Source organism: Salpingoeca rosetta (assembly GCF_000188695.1).
Source record: "Salpingoeca rosetta unplaced genomic scaffold supercont1.35, whole genome shotgun sequence".
Lineage (NCBI taxonomy): Eukaryota > Choanoflagellata > Craspedida > Salpingoecidae > Salpingoeca > Salpingoeca rosetta.
The window spans coordinates 709643-722661 of NW_004754899.1; the positions used below are offsets into that span (position 1 = coordinate 709643).

Sequence of the window (13019 nt, forward strand, 5' to 3'; positions counted from 1 at the left end):
TACTGGAAGATATTGAAAACATGGGCTAATGCGAATGATTCTTTCGCAGATCGTCAGCAGCGGAAAAAATTGCTGCGCGGTCTACCCAACATTGGTGCCCACTAGACAATTTGCCATGTCTTTTTCGACTTTTCCACTACACGTGAGTTTGCCTTGCTGCCTCAGCGCAAGCCAAGGCAGGGAGAGCGAGTGTGGTGCAGGTGATAGAGGGAAGGCGATCACGGCTGACGGCGACGATGATAAGGGGTGGTGGTGTGGAGAGCGGCAGTGGGGGTTTGAGTGATGATGAAAGCGGGGAAAGGGCGCTTTGGTGGAGGCGGAAGGGACTGAAGAAGACAGAGAGGGGGGGGGGGAAGGAGGGACGGGTTAGGAAGCACGTACAGTGATGGTGTCTTTCGATTGTGGTGGCGGTGGCGGCGAAAGTGCTTGTTGGGGGGGGGGGGGTTAGCGTTGGATCGGTTATCATGTGTCGCCATGCCATGTGCATGCACTGGTTGCGATCCATCCATCCCATCCATCCCATCCATCCACTGCACAGACAAACCCAACAAGCACAAGCAAACGCACAAACCAAGACCTGCACATCACATGCACGCACACTAGAATACGTATTTGTGCACACGTCAACTCACATTGCTGTTGCTGTTCCACCACGCACACGCACACGCACATGCACATGCGCTTGCACATGGGGTAACACGCTGCTGCTTCTCCAACACCTCGTTCGCCTCCCCGAACCGCCTTCCTGCCTCTTTTGTTGTTTCTCTCTTGTTCTTGGTTTCCTCTCTCCCTCTCTCTCTTTCGCGTCCTTTGTTGTGAGCGCAGTCTCTACTTTTCCAACCCACCACTTTCCACCCACAACCACATTTGTGGACCCCCCAGCGGACTCGCAGCCATGCCAGGGAACCCATTCGCCCTCCTCGACCCCGACAGCGCGGCTGTGAAGGCCCCTGCGCCCAAGGCTAAGCCCGCCGCCAAGGCCAAGCCCACGACAAAGCCACCCAAGCCCGCCTCGTCTGGCACCCCAACGACCACCACTTCTCGCCAGGAGAAGGATGGCCGCAGCTCCGAGCGCGGTGGCCGCGGTCGCGGCCGTGGTGGCCGTGGTGGCCGTGGCGCTGGTCGCGGTGGTCGCGGCAGCCGTGGTGCTGGCCGTGGCGGTCGCGGTGCTGGCCGTGGCGGTCGTGGCCGCGGTGCTCGCTCTGAGGGCGACGACTCCCGCCCCGACGCCCCTGAGGCTGCCACCGACGTTGCCATCCCCAGCGACGACCGCGGTGCCCAGGTCCGCTCCCAGAACCGCCGCCACGGTCGCGGCAGCGGCCACGGTGCCGCCACTAACTACGACCGCAGGAGCCGCAGCGGCAGGTGTGTGAGTGGGTGTGTGCGTGTATGTTTATGTGTGTGTGGGGGGGGGGGATAGATGTGCATGTGCATTTGTGTGTGTGTGTGTGATTGCTTTTGTGTTTCTGTGCTGTGCTGTGCTGTGCTGTGGCGTTTCTGTGTTTGTCTGTCTTCCTCTGTACATGTTCGCGCGGCTTGTTGGTGTTTGTGTGTGAGGGGCCCACGTGTCCACCGAGGGTGTCTGGGCCCAATCATCGGGGCACTTCCCTACACGGTCGCCGTGGCACTTCCCTGTCCGTTTGCTTACGCTCGTGTGCGCATACACACGCTTGCGCGTGCAGGACGAAGGGCACTCGCGAGAAGCGCGACGGCCACGGTGCCGGCAACTTTGGCAGCGATGCCGAGATTGTGAAGGACGCCCAGGAGGTGCTCGAGAACGAGAAGGTTGGTGGCAGAGGCTGTGTAACACGGGGAAGGGGAGGGGATGGGCATAGTTGCGTGTGACACATTTGTATGTTTGCGTGCGCGTGTGCGGGAGCGAAAGAGTGTGGCGCTCATGCATGTGCTTGTGCTGCCCCGTGATACGCCCTCTCACACGTGCTGCTGTTGCGTGGCTGGTGTTCCTTGTACTGCGCTTGCTGCAATGAATGTGCGTGGCTTGGCGTGTTGCGCAGCAGGGCGAGGAGGTCGCCAAGGAGCAGTCTGAGGTCGTCGAGGAGGAAGTCGAAGAGGAGGAGCCCGACAACACGGTCACCATCTCCGACTACCTCAAGCAGCAGAAGTCCGTTGCTGTGTTGTTTGTTTCGCTTTGTTGTGTGTGTGTGTGTTTGGGGGGGGGGGTGCTCTCGTGTCAACCGCAGTTTTGCCCTTAGCCGTGAGTCTTTTGTTGTTTTCGTCGAAGCGGTTGTGCGCATTGATCTTTGTGTTGAGCGCATTGAGGGTGTCACTGTTTTGCCCTTGATGCCGTCACGATAACTCAACCCCCAATGTCGCGTTTTTCATCTCGCTGCAGGACCGTGACTGCACGCAAGCCCCGCCGCAAGCCCAACGAGGGTGAGGACACGAGCAAGTTTGCGTCCCACCTCGTGCGCCGCGACGAGGAGAAGGAGATCGTCGAGCCAACCAAGGAGAAGAAGGTTGGCTTTTCGACCCCGCCAACCTCTTTGTCGTGTGGCTTGTTGAATATTGACGTGCTGGGTTGGGCGTGTGTGTGCGTATGCGTGCGATAGGTTGTGCGTGCGTGTGTGCATGTATGGGTTGTGCGTGTCGCGTGCTGTACTGACGTGTGCTCGCATCGTCGCCGTTGCTTGCCATTGTGTGTCCCGTCCTGTGTTGTGTGCTCACGCCCCTCGTGTTTTGCGGTACTGCAGCAGGTGCGCCAGAAGGAGCAGCGCGCTGCCGGCAAGAAGTACTTTGAGTTTGGCGACGAGGACTTTGCGCGCTACCGCCGCTTCGAGAGTCAGTCGCACAGAGAGTGTGTGTCTGTGTGTCTGTGTGTCTGTGTGCGTCTGTGTTTGTGTGTTTGTGTGTTTGTGTGTTATCAGCATGTCGTGTCACGTCTGATTTTGTCTCATCTGAAAAGATGGCTTGTGCAGCACCAGCACACATGTTGCATTCCTACCCGTCTCACCATTGCTTCTTTGCCTGCTTCTGCATCATGTGTGTGTGTGTGTATGTTTTGTTTTGTTTAGGCGACGAGCGTGGACGTGGCCGGGGACGCGGTCGTGGTCGCGGCCGTGGCGGTCGTGGCGGCCGTGGTGGCCGTGGTGGCCGTGGTGGCCGTGGTGATGCTCCTCGCTCTGCTGGTGCCCCACCAAGCCTGTCCACCGCCAACTTCCCCGCGCTCGCCTGAGAGTGCTGGGGTTGCGCTTGATCAGCACCGCTGTCATTGGCAATGTCATTGGCACTGCCCTCCTCCCCTCCCTGTACTGCCGTACCCTCCACTGCACCCACCACCCATCCCAACTCCAGCATTGACAGCAACAAAAGCATCACTGCACCGGTACCACGCGTGCTTACGTTGCTCTGTTGCACGTGGTTGCTAAGTGCTGTTCATGCTACACTCCACTACCCCCACCAACCCCTCTTTTCTCTCCCTCCCACAACCTCCTCCCACAACCTCCTCCCAACCCCAAACTCCCCTCAACCACGGCTACTTGTGCCTCTTTGTGTGCCATACTATACTGGCTTGCCTTCTTTCCACCATCCACCCTATCACTGTCTCCCACCACAACCGACACAGTTGCCGATGCTCAGTTTAAGTGCATGCGCTTTTCGCGTGCTGCTTCTTCTGCTTCTTCTGCTGCTGCACAACCATCAACCACCGAACCCCCCCCCCCCCACTTTGTTTTAGTGTGGCGGGGTGGTGTGCTGGGCACAATCACAGCCATTTTCTTGTTCTGTTTTGTTGTTGGTGTGGCTGTGGTTGGATTTGCCTGTTGCACCCGCCCTTCTGCGAACCCCCCCCCCCCCTTTCACCCCTGTCCTTTGTGACGTGTGTTTGCTATGGTTGTTGTCATGCGTGCGTGTGTGAAGAGAGAAGACAACAAGTACAAAAAAGCACCACATGATCTGTGATGTAGGGGGAAAGAAGCAGGAGAAAGGGTGGAGGTGTGTGTGTGTGTGTGTGTGAAGAAGGAATTTGCTGACACGTTGACAAGATCGATGTTCGTTTACTTCTTGCGCTCTCTCGCCCATTTGTAAATGACTTCCCCGCTCGGCAACACAATCTATCATGTGTGTGTGTGTGTGTGTGTGTGTGTGTGTGTGTGTGTGTGTGTGTGTGTGTGTGTGTGTGTGTGTGTGCGTGTGTGTGTGCGTGCGTGTAATGACCATCGGCACCTTGAGACAATACACCAAGAAGTACACCCTCTTTCCCGTGAGTACTCAACACCATGTACTTCCAGGGGAACAAGACCACGAACCTGCGTGCGTTTGTTGACCATTGCAAAGTAAAACTCATCGGGGTTCCTGTTGCGGGCCTACGCCAAGGTACACGCAATTGAAACAAGGGTCGTGAGTGCTGTAATAAGAGCCCAGAAATGGACACACGTACACAAGAATCAATGTGTGTTTGCGTACACAAGTGTGGCGTGCGACCCTGCTCACACACATATGACATGTTCACACACATATACATGAATTCATACATGTTCCACACCAATCAACACACAAACAGCTACATCACTGACGGTGATCGCACCTTTTCGGCAAGCGCTTTCAGTCGACGTTGCTTGAAGTGAAAGTCTCTGTATCGCGTGATGGGCACGCAAGCATTGAGAGGAGGGTAAGGCAACCACCAAGCGACATAAAGAGGACAGCCACAGACAGCCGCAAGCCAGGACAACGCCGGGCCAAGGTCACGAGGGCAATCCAGGGAGGGCACACAGCCTACCCCCCCCCCCCCTCCAATCAAGATGCATACGTACTCTCTGCGGAGCTTCCAGTCCTTGGACTTTTCGAGGAATCCAAACTTGCGCCGATGGGAAACCTGCGATCGCTCCTTGTGGGTCTTGCGCCCAGCTTTTTGCGCTTTCTGTGGACGGTGAGGTGTGTGTGTGTGTGTGTGTACGTGTGCGTGTGTGCGTGTGTGCGTGTGTGTGCGTGTGTGTGTGTGCATGCGTGTGCATGTATGTGTGTGTGTGTGTGTGTGTGTGATGATGTGAACATTTCCGCTTGGTGACGCCCTTCACACAGACGCACACACACACACACACACACACAGACGCACAGACACACACACACACACATGCACAGACACACAGACACACAGACACACAGACACACAGACACACAGACACACGCACAGACACACATCAAGCATGGCGCACCGCAAACGACGACATCTTGGCTGTCTTTTGATGCACGTGTAGGGGATCGGTAAATTGCACCGAATGGTCACCTCGTCTGCGTTGTGGAAAAGCCGTGGAACATTTCCAGCAATAATCGACCATGTTGGCAGGCAACTGCTTGCACGCACTTATCGTTCTTGTGTTGTTGTTCTGTTGTTGTTCTGTTGTTGTTATTGGTGGAGAACGAGAGACGAAAGACGAAGGCGAAGCGCTGCTTTGTCACATCATGTAACAACGCAACAGCGCAGCAACAAGCAGGAGCAAGCACGACAGGTGAGCCAGCCATCCAGGAAGAAGGGAGAAGGAAAATGACAGAAAGGGAAGGCAACCTTGCGGTCAAGCGGCAACGGTGTTGGTTTGTGCGATGCGAAAGCCTGCTTGAGCGACGCGCGAAAGGCAGCGCATTACTCGGAGCAGTCAACGTCAATGGTAAGCTGGTATTGGCCTTCGGTTGAAAACGAGGTGTCTGCGACTGACACAAAGTAGGAGGTGGTTAGGCTGTCTGTCGTTTGGTAGAAGATGTACTCGTTGTCCGTTGTGGAGTTGGAATAGGCTTGGTCTGCCTCGTTCTCGACGGACATAAGGCCGAGAGTCAGGTCAATCTCCGCGTGCGTGAAATACAGGTTGATGGTGACGTTGGCAAAGGGGCACACATCAACGCGGTACAAGTCGGCGTCACCAACGCAAATGCCTGCCGTGATGTCCACGGGAAGGGTAAGGTTGGTTGTGCCAAATGGAGGGTTCTGGTTCGGCTCGTACATGTCCTCGCAGTTGAACGTGGTTGTGGTTGGCGCTTCGGTCGTGGTCGTCGTCGTGACTGTCACGTTGCAGTCAATGTCTGCAGTGGAAAACGCGCAGTTGCGGCTGTGCGTGGGTGGGGGGGGGGGAGGGGGTGAGTGAGTGGGAGGGTGATGGAGCGGGGAAGAGGGGGGGGGGGACAAAGCTTCGATCGAAGGAGGGAACTGAAGGAAGAAATGGACCCAGGCGTCGCTTCAGAAACACACCACCACACACACCCACACACCCACACACACACATCCACACCCACACACACACACACACACACACACACACACAACCACGCGTCAGACTCACTAGCATGCGAGGATGGTCTTGACGTCGGTGTAGTTGTCGCTGCCCATAATGTCGTCGCAGTCTGCAAGGCAGATGCCAAAGTCCACCAGGTTTGAGGTGCTGTGGTGGTCAAACTCGGCGACGCAGGTCGAGAAGGTATCGCGCACATCGTTCTCAAACACGGCCTGAGGGGAAGGAAGGAAATGGGAGGTGGTGAGAAAGGTAAGGGAACGGTAGAGGGGAAAGTCAAGAACAACACAACAAGGCGATGCATGAGTGGACGCTTTGGTGTGTGTGTGTGCGTGTGTGTGCGTGTGTGTGTATGCAGACAGAGAGAGAGAGAGAGAGGAGCGAGAACAAGGGGTATGCATCTGCAAGCCCTGCAAGACTCGCGGGTATGGTGTCAGGACCATGCTGGCACAAACGGTAACACAAACGCATGAGCACAACGAAAAGCACACTTACCGCGCCGATGCAGCTGTCCACCTGGTCGGTGCATGTGTAATCGCAAGGTGGGAGGGTTGTGGTCGTGGTCGTGGTCGTGGTTGTCGTAGTGGTTGTGGTTGTGGTGGTTGTGGTTGTTGTGGTTGTGGTTGTTGTGGTGGTGGTTGTAGTGGTGGTGGTCGTTGTGGTGGTGGTCGGCGCCTCCACCTCGCGCACATCCACGACGGTGCAGCGGTTGAAGCGGAAGGTTGTGGACTGCGCACACACGAGCAGGTCGTCGACATGTGCGCTGTTGAGGGTGCTGGTGCGGAACGAGGTGGCATTGATCACGTCAATCGTGGCGGACGTGTCACCATTGTACCGGCACAGCTGTGCATGTGTGTATAAGTGTGTGTTGAAATGGGATGAGTCAGGGCTGATGTGGCTGAGTTGGATCAATCAGACAGCACACCGGCTCGTGGCACAGAGTGCTTGCATGCGGACATCCACCAGCACAAGCACGCACACGCACAAGCGCAAACACGAACACACACGCGCGCGCACACGCACACACACACACACACACACATACACAGACAAGCACACAGACAAGCACACACACAGACAAGCACACACGCGCACGCACACACACACATACACAGACAAGCACACACACAGACAAGCACACACACACATACACAGACAAGCACACACACAGACAAGCACACACACACATACACAGACAAGCACACACATACCCTGGAGATATCACAGTCATCCTCGAGGGCCTGCTTCCAGCGCATGGCAAAGAAGTCGAGCTCCTCCTCATTGCGCTCCGTCAGTGGATCACCACGCGAGCAGTCCAGTTCAACCTGGTGAAGGGCAGGAGGTGATGAAATAGTGCAGCGTGGTTGAGTTGAGAGGGGATGAGGACAGAGGACAAGGAAGATGATATACAATCAAAGTGAAAGAGAGCCACACACACACACACACACACACACACACACACACACACACACACACACACACACACACACACACACACACACACACACACGCACACACACACACACACACACACAAAACCACACACACACACACGCACACACCGCAAAGTAGGTGTCGAAAACAGTCTGTGTGCAGTTAGCGACGGAGTAGCAGCCCTCAAACTCTGTGTCGTTGCAGCGGAAGATCCTTTGGCAGTCTGATCAAAGAAGGAACGTGGTATGAGTGGCCACGCGCCGTCACGAAGCAGCACCATAACGCAGTTGTTTTCAACACGAACAAGAGCCGCGCACACGTGCGCAACCAAGCAGACAGCCAAGTACGCACAGATGCAACTTGCAAAGGAGCGAGCACACGCTCACTAGATTCGGCCTCATACTCACTTCCGTTGTCGCACTCGGCAAAGTTGTTGCACATGCACTCGCCACCTGCATTTGTTTGGAGCACACGAGTGTGAAGGCGTGAGTTGTGAAGAAGCAGTGCATGTGGTTCGTTGGTCGCAGTGACAATAACGCGTCCACATACGCATGTGCAGCTCGAACAGAGCCAGGTTGCAGATGGTTCAAAGCGGTCAACCAACATAAAGGACAACAAAGCAAGTAAGCACACGCACACACGCATGCACGCACGCACAAGCACACACACGCACACACACACACATACACACACGAACACAAAACAAATAAACAAGCAAGTACGCTCATGTTGTGTGACGTACCAACGTCGCAACGGGACTGTTGAATGCCGGTCTCGTAGCCGCCCTCAAAGTAGTAGCCCTCGTTGGACGCCGTCAGGTTGGCGCAGCCATCCAGGTTCTGCAATAAAAGTGTACGTGAGTGTGTGCCAGTGAGTCGTACAGAAGAGGCACAAGAAGTGAAGGGGTTGTCAACTCTTTGTCGTGCGTGGGATTCAACACGACAAAAGATCGCAAGAGCTGTGCAAGAGAGCGCAAGAGAAACAAGAAGGAAGGGGCAAAAGAGCAAGAAAGGCACACACACACACACACACACACACACACACACACACACACACACACACACACACACACATGTCCTGTCTCATCCCTTCACCCATCTCCTTTGATGCAGCTTTTACCCTACCGTTTCGGCAAGGAATTCCGAGAGGGTCAGTTCATCTCCAAGGCTGACGCCCTGCGAATGATTGTACAGTTGCCGACGGTGGTGGTGGGAGGGAGTGTGATGTTCATTCGTTCATGAGCGTGTGTGACTCGGAAAACCTTGGAACATCGCCCAGCCAGCGGAACACACATACACACACCAGACGAGGCAGCCAGGACCGCACAGCAGCCCAATCTCCCCCAATAATTGTCAGAGCACATCGTCACATTCCCGCCAACCCCATCCACCCCCACACAGACACAGGACACGCACAGGCTTACTGCCAGAGTGGCACACCCAACCAGGTCACACCAACCCAAACGCAAGCCTTCTCGACAGTTGGCCGCCTGCCAAGTCAAGGGTGCCTCTTGGCTGATTTGTTGGGCACTTACGATGGCGGAGGCGTGGGAGGCGAGGGCAGCAAGCAGCACCACTCCAAGGATGCCAGAGAACACAAGGCCACGCATGGTGAAAGCGGGTGGGAAGGAAGGAAGGAAGGAAGGTGGAAGGTGGGTGCGTCGGTGACACAACAAGGAACAAGGCACGCAGGCGGGTAAAATGAGTGGTTGTCGCAGCCCTTGGCGTCAAGCCAAAGCCACAAGGCCACAGCTTTCATCAAAGGTTTTATTCGCACGCTGCTTCCTCGTTGCTTCCTTGTTGCTTGAGCCTCAAGGCGCAGTGCGTGGTTGCTTGGCACGCGACCCTCCTTCAGCCTTGCGAGCCCGGTGGTTGCCTGGAAATACCAACACGCAGTTTGGGGGGGTCACGGAGGCGACTCAAGCACGGGTGGCGACTGCAGGTGTGGGGAAGACGGGGAAAATTAATGCATGCATGCAAGTGCCTGAAGCCTCCGAAGCACCGAAGACGACCAAGTGTCCTGGGGCATGGGGAAAGATTGGATGTTATCTGCGAATAGTCGCCGAGGCTGGCATGCACGGCAGTTTGCATGCGTGCGCAACGCCACCACACGCCACCAACCTACGAACTGCCGCTGTCCGCGGGAATTTTGAACGACTTGCAGGGTTCGCTGTCCAGAAGACAGCAGCAGCAGCGGCATCATCATTCTTGGAGATGGATTGGCTAAAGGGAACGCATGAGTTGTTGGAGAGGCTAGGAGAGTTGTTGGACCTGTTGATGGTCTGTCAGGTCTGTCTGTGGTTCATTCTCCTCGGTGCCTTGGTACCTTGAGTGCGCCACACCACCACAAGAGTGCAGTCATGTCCCCAACGCATGCCATGGTTTGGAGCAGGACCCACTCCATGAGTGTATGTGCGCGCGCGCGTGTGTGCTGGATGACGAAAGAACAATAAACACATCGCAAGCACCGCGAGCAAGCAAGCAGGCAAGCATAATACCGTCATCAGCAAGCACAAAACCCCTTGCTTTAAATCAACAATTTTTCGCTTGTACGAGTGTGTGTATTGGAAGCTTGCGCGTCATGTTGTATGAGATCGTTCTGAATTCGACATGTAGGGCGCAGGTTAAATGCCTGTTCACTACTTGCTTATCTCAGGATGCTTCGTGCAACGCTCCTTGTTACTTCCTGGCTTATCGGTTACTGACATGAAAGTGGATCATGCACGCTTTTTTTTTTTTTCTGCACGCTCAGTGTGTGTGTGTGTGCATGTGTGTGTGTGCATGAGAGAGAGAGAGAGAGTGTGTGTGTGTGTGTGTGTGTGTGTGTGTGTGTGTGTGCATGTGTGTGTGTGTGCCTGCCTGACTATGTCTCTCACCCCTCGCACATGCGAAGCACGCTGACCACAGCGTGTACATACACAGCACAGCGTCTGCACCAACGAGCAGTGGTTGCCAGCGCGCGGGCGCCAATCCACAAGCATGGGTGCAGGTGTGTGCGCAGGATGGTGACCGCAAGCAAGCACCTCTCTCGCTCGCTCTCTTGCTGGCATAGCTGCGGGACTTGTACTGGACGTTGGACAGACAAACAATGAGTACAGAGGATATTTGACACGAAACCAAACGAAAAAACAAGCACAATCAAGCATGCAAGGAGAACACCGACCACACACAAACATGTGCACGCACGCTGGGCAAGCCAAGCAGTCAACGTGAACTGAAAGCACAGCATGGCCAATGCGCAAAGAAGTAAAGAAATGAACACACACTCACGCACACACACACACACGCACGCGCGCACACAAGAAAGACAGACAACCAAAGGACATGGGCACGGCATCGCAGCACAGTGAAAAGGGTTAATTAAGGCTTGGAATGAGATGAAGGAAGCGGATGGGGTAGAGAGAGGAGGGCGAGGTGGAAGGCAATATGTGTGTGTGTGTGTGTGTGACAGGGAGGGAACAGTGCGGGGGAAGAGGCTGAGGGGGAGAGGGAGAGGAAGGGGCGGGAGAGCAAGACGAATAAAGAAATGGTATTGATCGACACGAGAGGCAGGGAAGGGGAGAGGTACGTGAAGCACGCAAAGTGACATGGGCAACGAGGCCCAGACAGCAAAGACACGGCTCACAAGACGAGGGGGAGGGGTGGTCAGGTCAAGGTCAAATCAAAAGCACATTCAACAATGATAGAACAGCAACATGTCGCATACAGCGATTATGCGATCAGAGGTCGGGCAGCTAGCGCCTGGGCGTGTGCCTGCGCTTCCCCAGCAACTCTGCAACCTCAACCAGCTCCTCTTCACTGAGTCGGCGCTCGTCAAGTGTGATCCTGTCACGCACAGCTTGCGCGATTTTGGCCTGTGACGTGCTCTTGGCAAGACCAAGAACTTCGGCCAGCTTCTCGAGCACGGAGCTTTCAAAACGCCGCAGGGGACAGTCCTTCCCCTGACCCACAGCAGGTTTGTTGGATTCCTGCTCAGCGCCACCGGTTCCAGCTGGCTGTGCAGACTCGTTGCTGCTGCTGCTGCTGCCACTGCTGCTGCTGTTGTTGCTGCTGCTGCCACTGCTGCTGCTGCTGCTGCTGCTGCCACTGCTGCTGCTGTTGCTGCTGCTGCCACTGCTGCTGCTGTTGCTGCTGCTGCTGTGCTTGCGCTCGCGGCGGAGCTTGTCCTCATTTATACGCTGGTGGTGATCGAAGACGGCTTCCAGAAACACGGTATGGCCGTGAGTAGTGAGGGCACGCAGGGCGCAGATCAGGATGACCCAGTTGAAGGTATGGCCAATAATGGCTTCTGGGTGCTCGGGAAACACGGCCTCTTGGAGACCGCTGATTGCTCTGTCCATGGCGTCACGGCGCTTTTGTTGCGCTCTTGCGTGCTTAGCCTTCTGCTCAGGGGTAAGCTTCTTCCTCTTCCTCCGCGTCTTCTTCTTCTTCTTCTCCTGCTGCTGCCGCTGTGCAACGGGGCGACTGCGGTGTGCGCGCTTGGGAGCTGGGCGTCCGTCATCAGGAAGGGCACGCTCTTGGTCGTGCTGGAAGCCAAGCTGATGGTGGAGGAATGACTGCTGGTTGTCCTGGCCGTGCTGCTGGTGCTGGACAAGTGGCGCTGCGCGGTGCTGGGTGCCGTCACCATCATCGCCACCATCATCGTCATCGATGCCGTTGATCGGTGGAAGGTCGACAAACAGCTCGTTGTTCGTGTGGAAGCGGTCGTCCAGGGATGCATCAAGCGGAGGTCCCTGGAGCGCAAAAGGACTGTGTGGAGACCACAGAGGCAGGGGCAGGTCAAGGAAGTTTGGGGGAGTTGGCACTCCGCTCGGGCTGAGAGGTGACGGAGGTGGGAATGACGGCAGTGACAGCGGCGGGGAAGCACCGTCGTCACCCATGGCAGGCGGTGGACGGGTGGGCGTTGTTGCAACGACGCTGGCCTGCACGGCGGGGTCCATCAGGGCCCTCAACGGAGAGTTGATGGTGCTGGCGGAGCCGTCGCCAAACAGATTCAGTTAGAGGATGCTGCTGCTGCGTGTGGCCTGGCTTGCCGCGTGACTTGCTTGGCGTGCTGGCGTGGTGGCAACATTGGCTTGACCGGCAGCACTGGAAATGCTGTCAGGATGCATCGCCGAGTGGTGGAGGAAATCATGCTCTTGTCCATTGAGACAGGGAACCACGCTGGCGCGGGGTCTAAAGTCACGAACAACGAGCACAAGCAGAGGAGACACGTGAGAATCAGCCGTATGTGCGTGCGTGTGTTTGTGCGTGCGTGTGTTTGTGTGTGCGTGTGTATGTGTGTGTGTGTGTGTGTGTGATGTGTGTGTGTGTGTTCGTGTGTGTGTGTGTGTGTGTGTGTGTGTGTGTG

General features: G+C 55.9%; 5 protein-coding genes across 5 annotated transcripts; 2 read left to right on the forward strand and 3 right to left on the reverse strand.

The window, feature by feature from the left end:
- Window positions 1–825: 825 nt before the first annotated feature.
- Window positions 826–3193, forward strand: PTSG_10268 (uncharacterized protein; the record flags this gene model as incomplete). Its single annotated transcript, XM_004988553.1, has 6 exons — window positions 826–1365; window positions 1683–1785; window positions 2016–2122; window positions 2354–2477; window positions 2712–2799; window positions 3033–3193. The coding sequence occupies exons 1-6, from the start codon at window positions 896–898 to the stop codon at window positions 3191–3193; spliced, it is 1053 nt and encodes a 350-aa protein (XP_004988610.1). The 5' UTR covers window positions 826–895.
- Window positions 3194–3235: 42 nt separating this feature from the next.
- On the forward strand, window positions 3236–3694 carry PTSG_13015 (uncharacterized protein; the record flags this gene model as incomplete). Its single annotated transcript, XM_004988554.1, has 1 exon — window positions 3236–3694. The coding sequence occupies one exon, from the start codon at window positions 3236–3238 to the stop codon at window positions 3692–3694; it is 459 nt and encodes a 152-aa protein (XP_004988611.1).
- Window positions 3695–4013: 319 nt separating this feature from the next.
- On the reverse strand, window positions 4014–5186 carry PTSG_10269 (uncharacterized protein; the record flags this gene model as incomplete). Its single annotated transcript, XM_004988555.1, has 5 exons — window positions 4014–4070; window positions 4266–4322; window positions 4544–4589; window positions 4770–4876; window positions 5172–5186. The coding sequence occupies 5 exons, from the start codon at window positions 5184–5186 to the stop codon at window positions 4014–4016; spliced, it is 282 nt and encodes a 93-aa protein (XP_004988612.1).
- A 160-nt stretch (window positions 5187–5346) lies between these two features.
- On the reverse strand, window positions 5347–9425 carry PTSG_10270 (uncharacterized protein). The gene is made up of 9 exons (XM_004988556.1): window positions 9205–9425; window positions 8795–8845; window positions 8413–8509; window positions 8078–8122; window positions 7799–7893; window positions 7448–7561; window positions 6732–7079; window positions 6288–6451; window positions 5347–6056 (listed from the first exon to the last, which is right to left on the reverse strand). Exons 1-9 carry the CDS (start codon window positions 9277–9279, stop codon window positions 5597–5599), a joined length of 1449 nt encoding a protein of 482 aa, XP_004988613.1. The 5' UTR covers window positions 9280–9425; the 3' UTR covers window positions 5347–5596.
- Window positions 9426–11403: 1978 nt separating this feature from the next.
- Window positions 11404–12609, reverse strand: PTSG_10271 (uncharacterized protein; the record flags this gene model as incomplete). Its single annotated transcript, XM_004988557.1, has 1 exon — window positions 11404–12609. The coding sequence occupies one exon, from the start codon at window positions 12607–12609 to the stop codon at window positions 11404–11406; it is 1206 nt and encodes a 401-aa protein (XP_004988614.1).
- Between the last annotated feature and the right edge of the window lie 410 nt (window positions 12610–13019).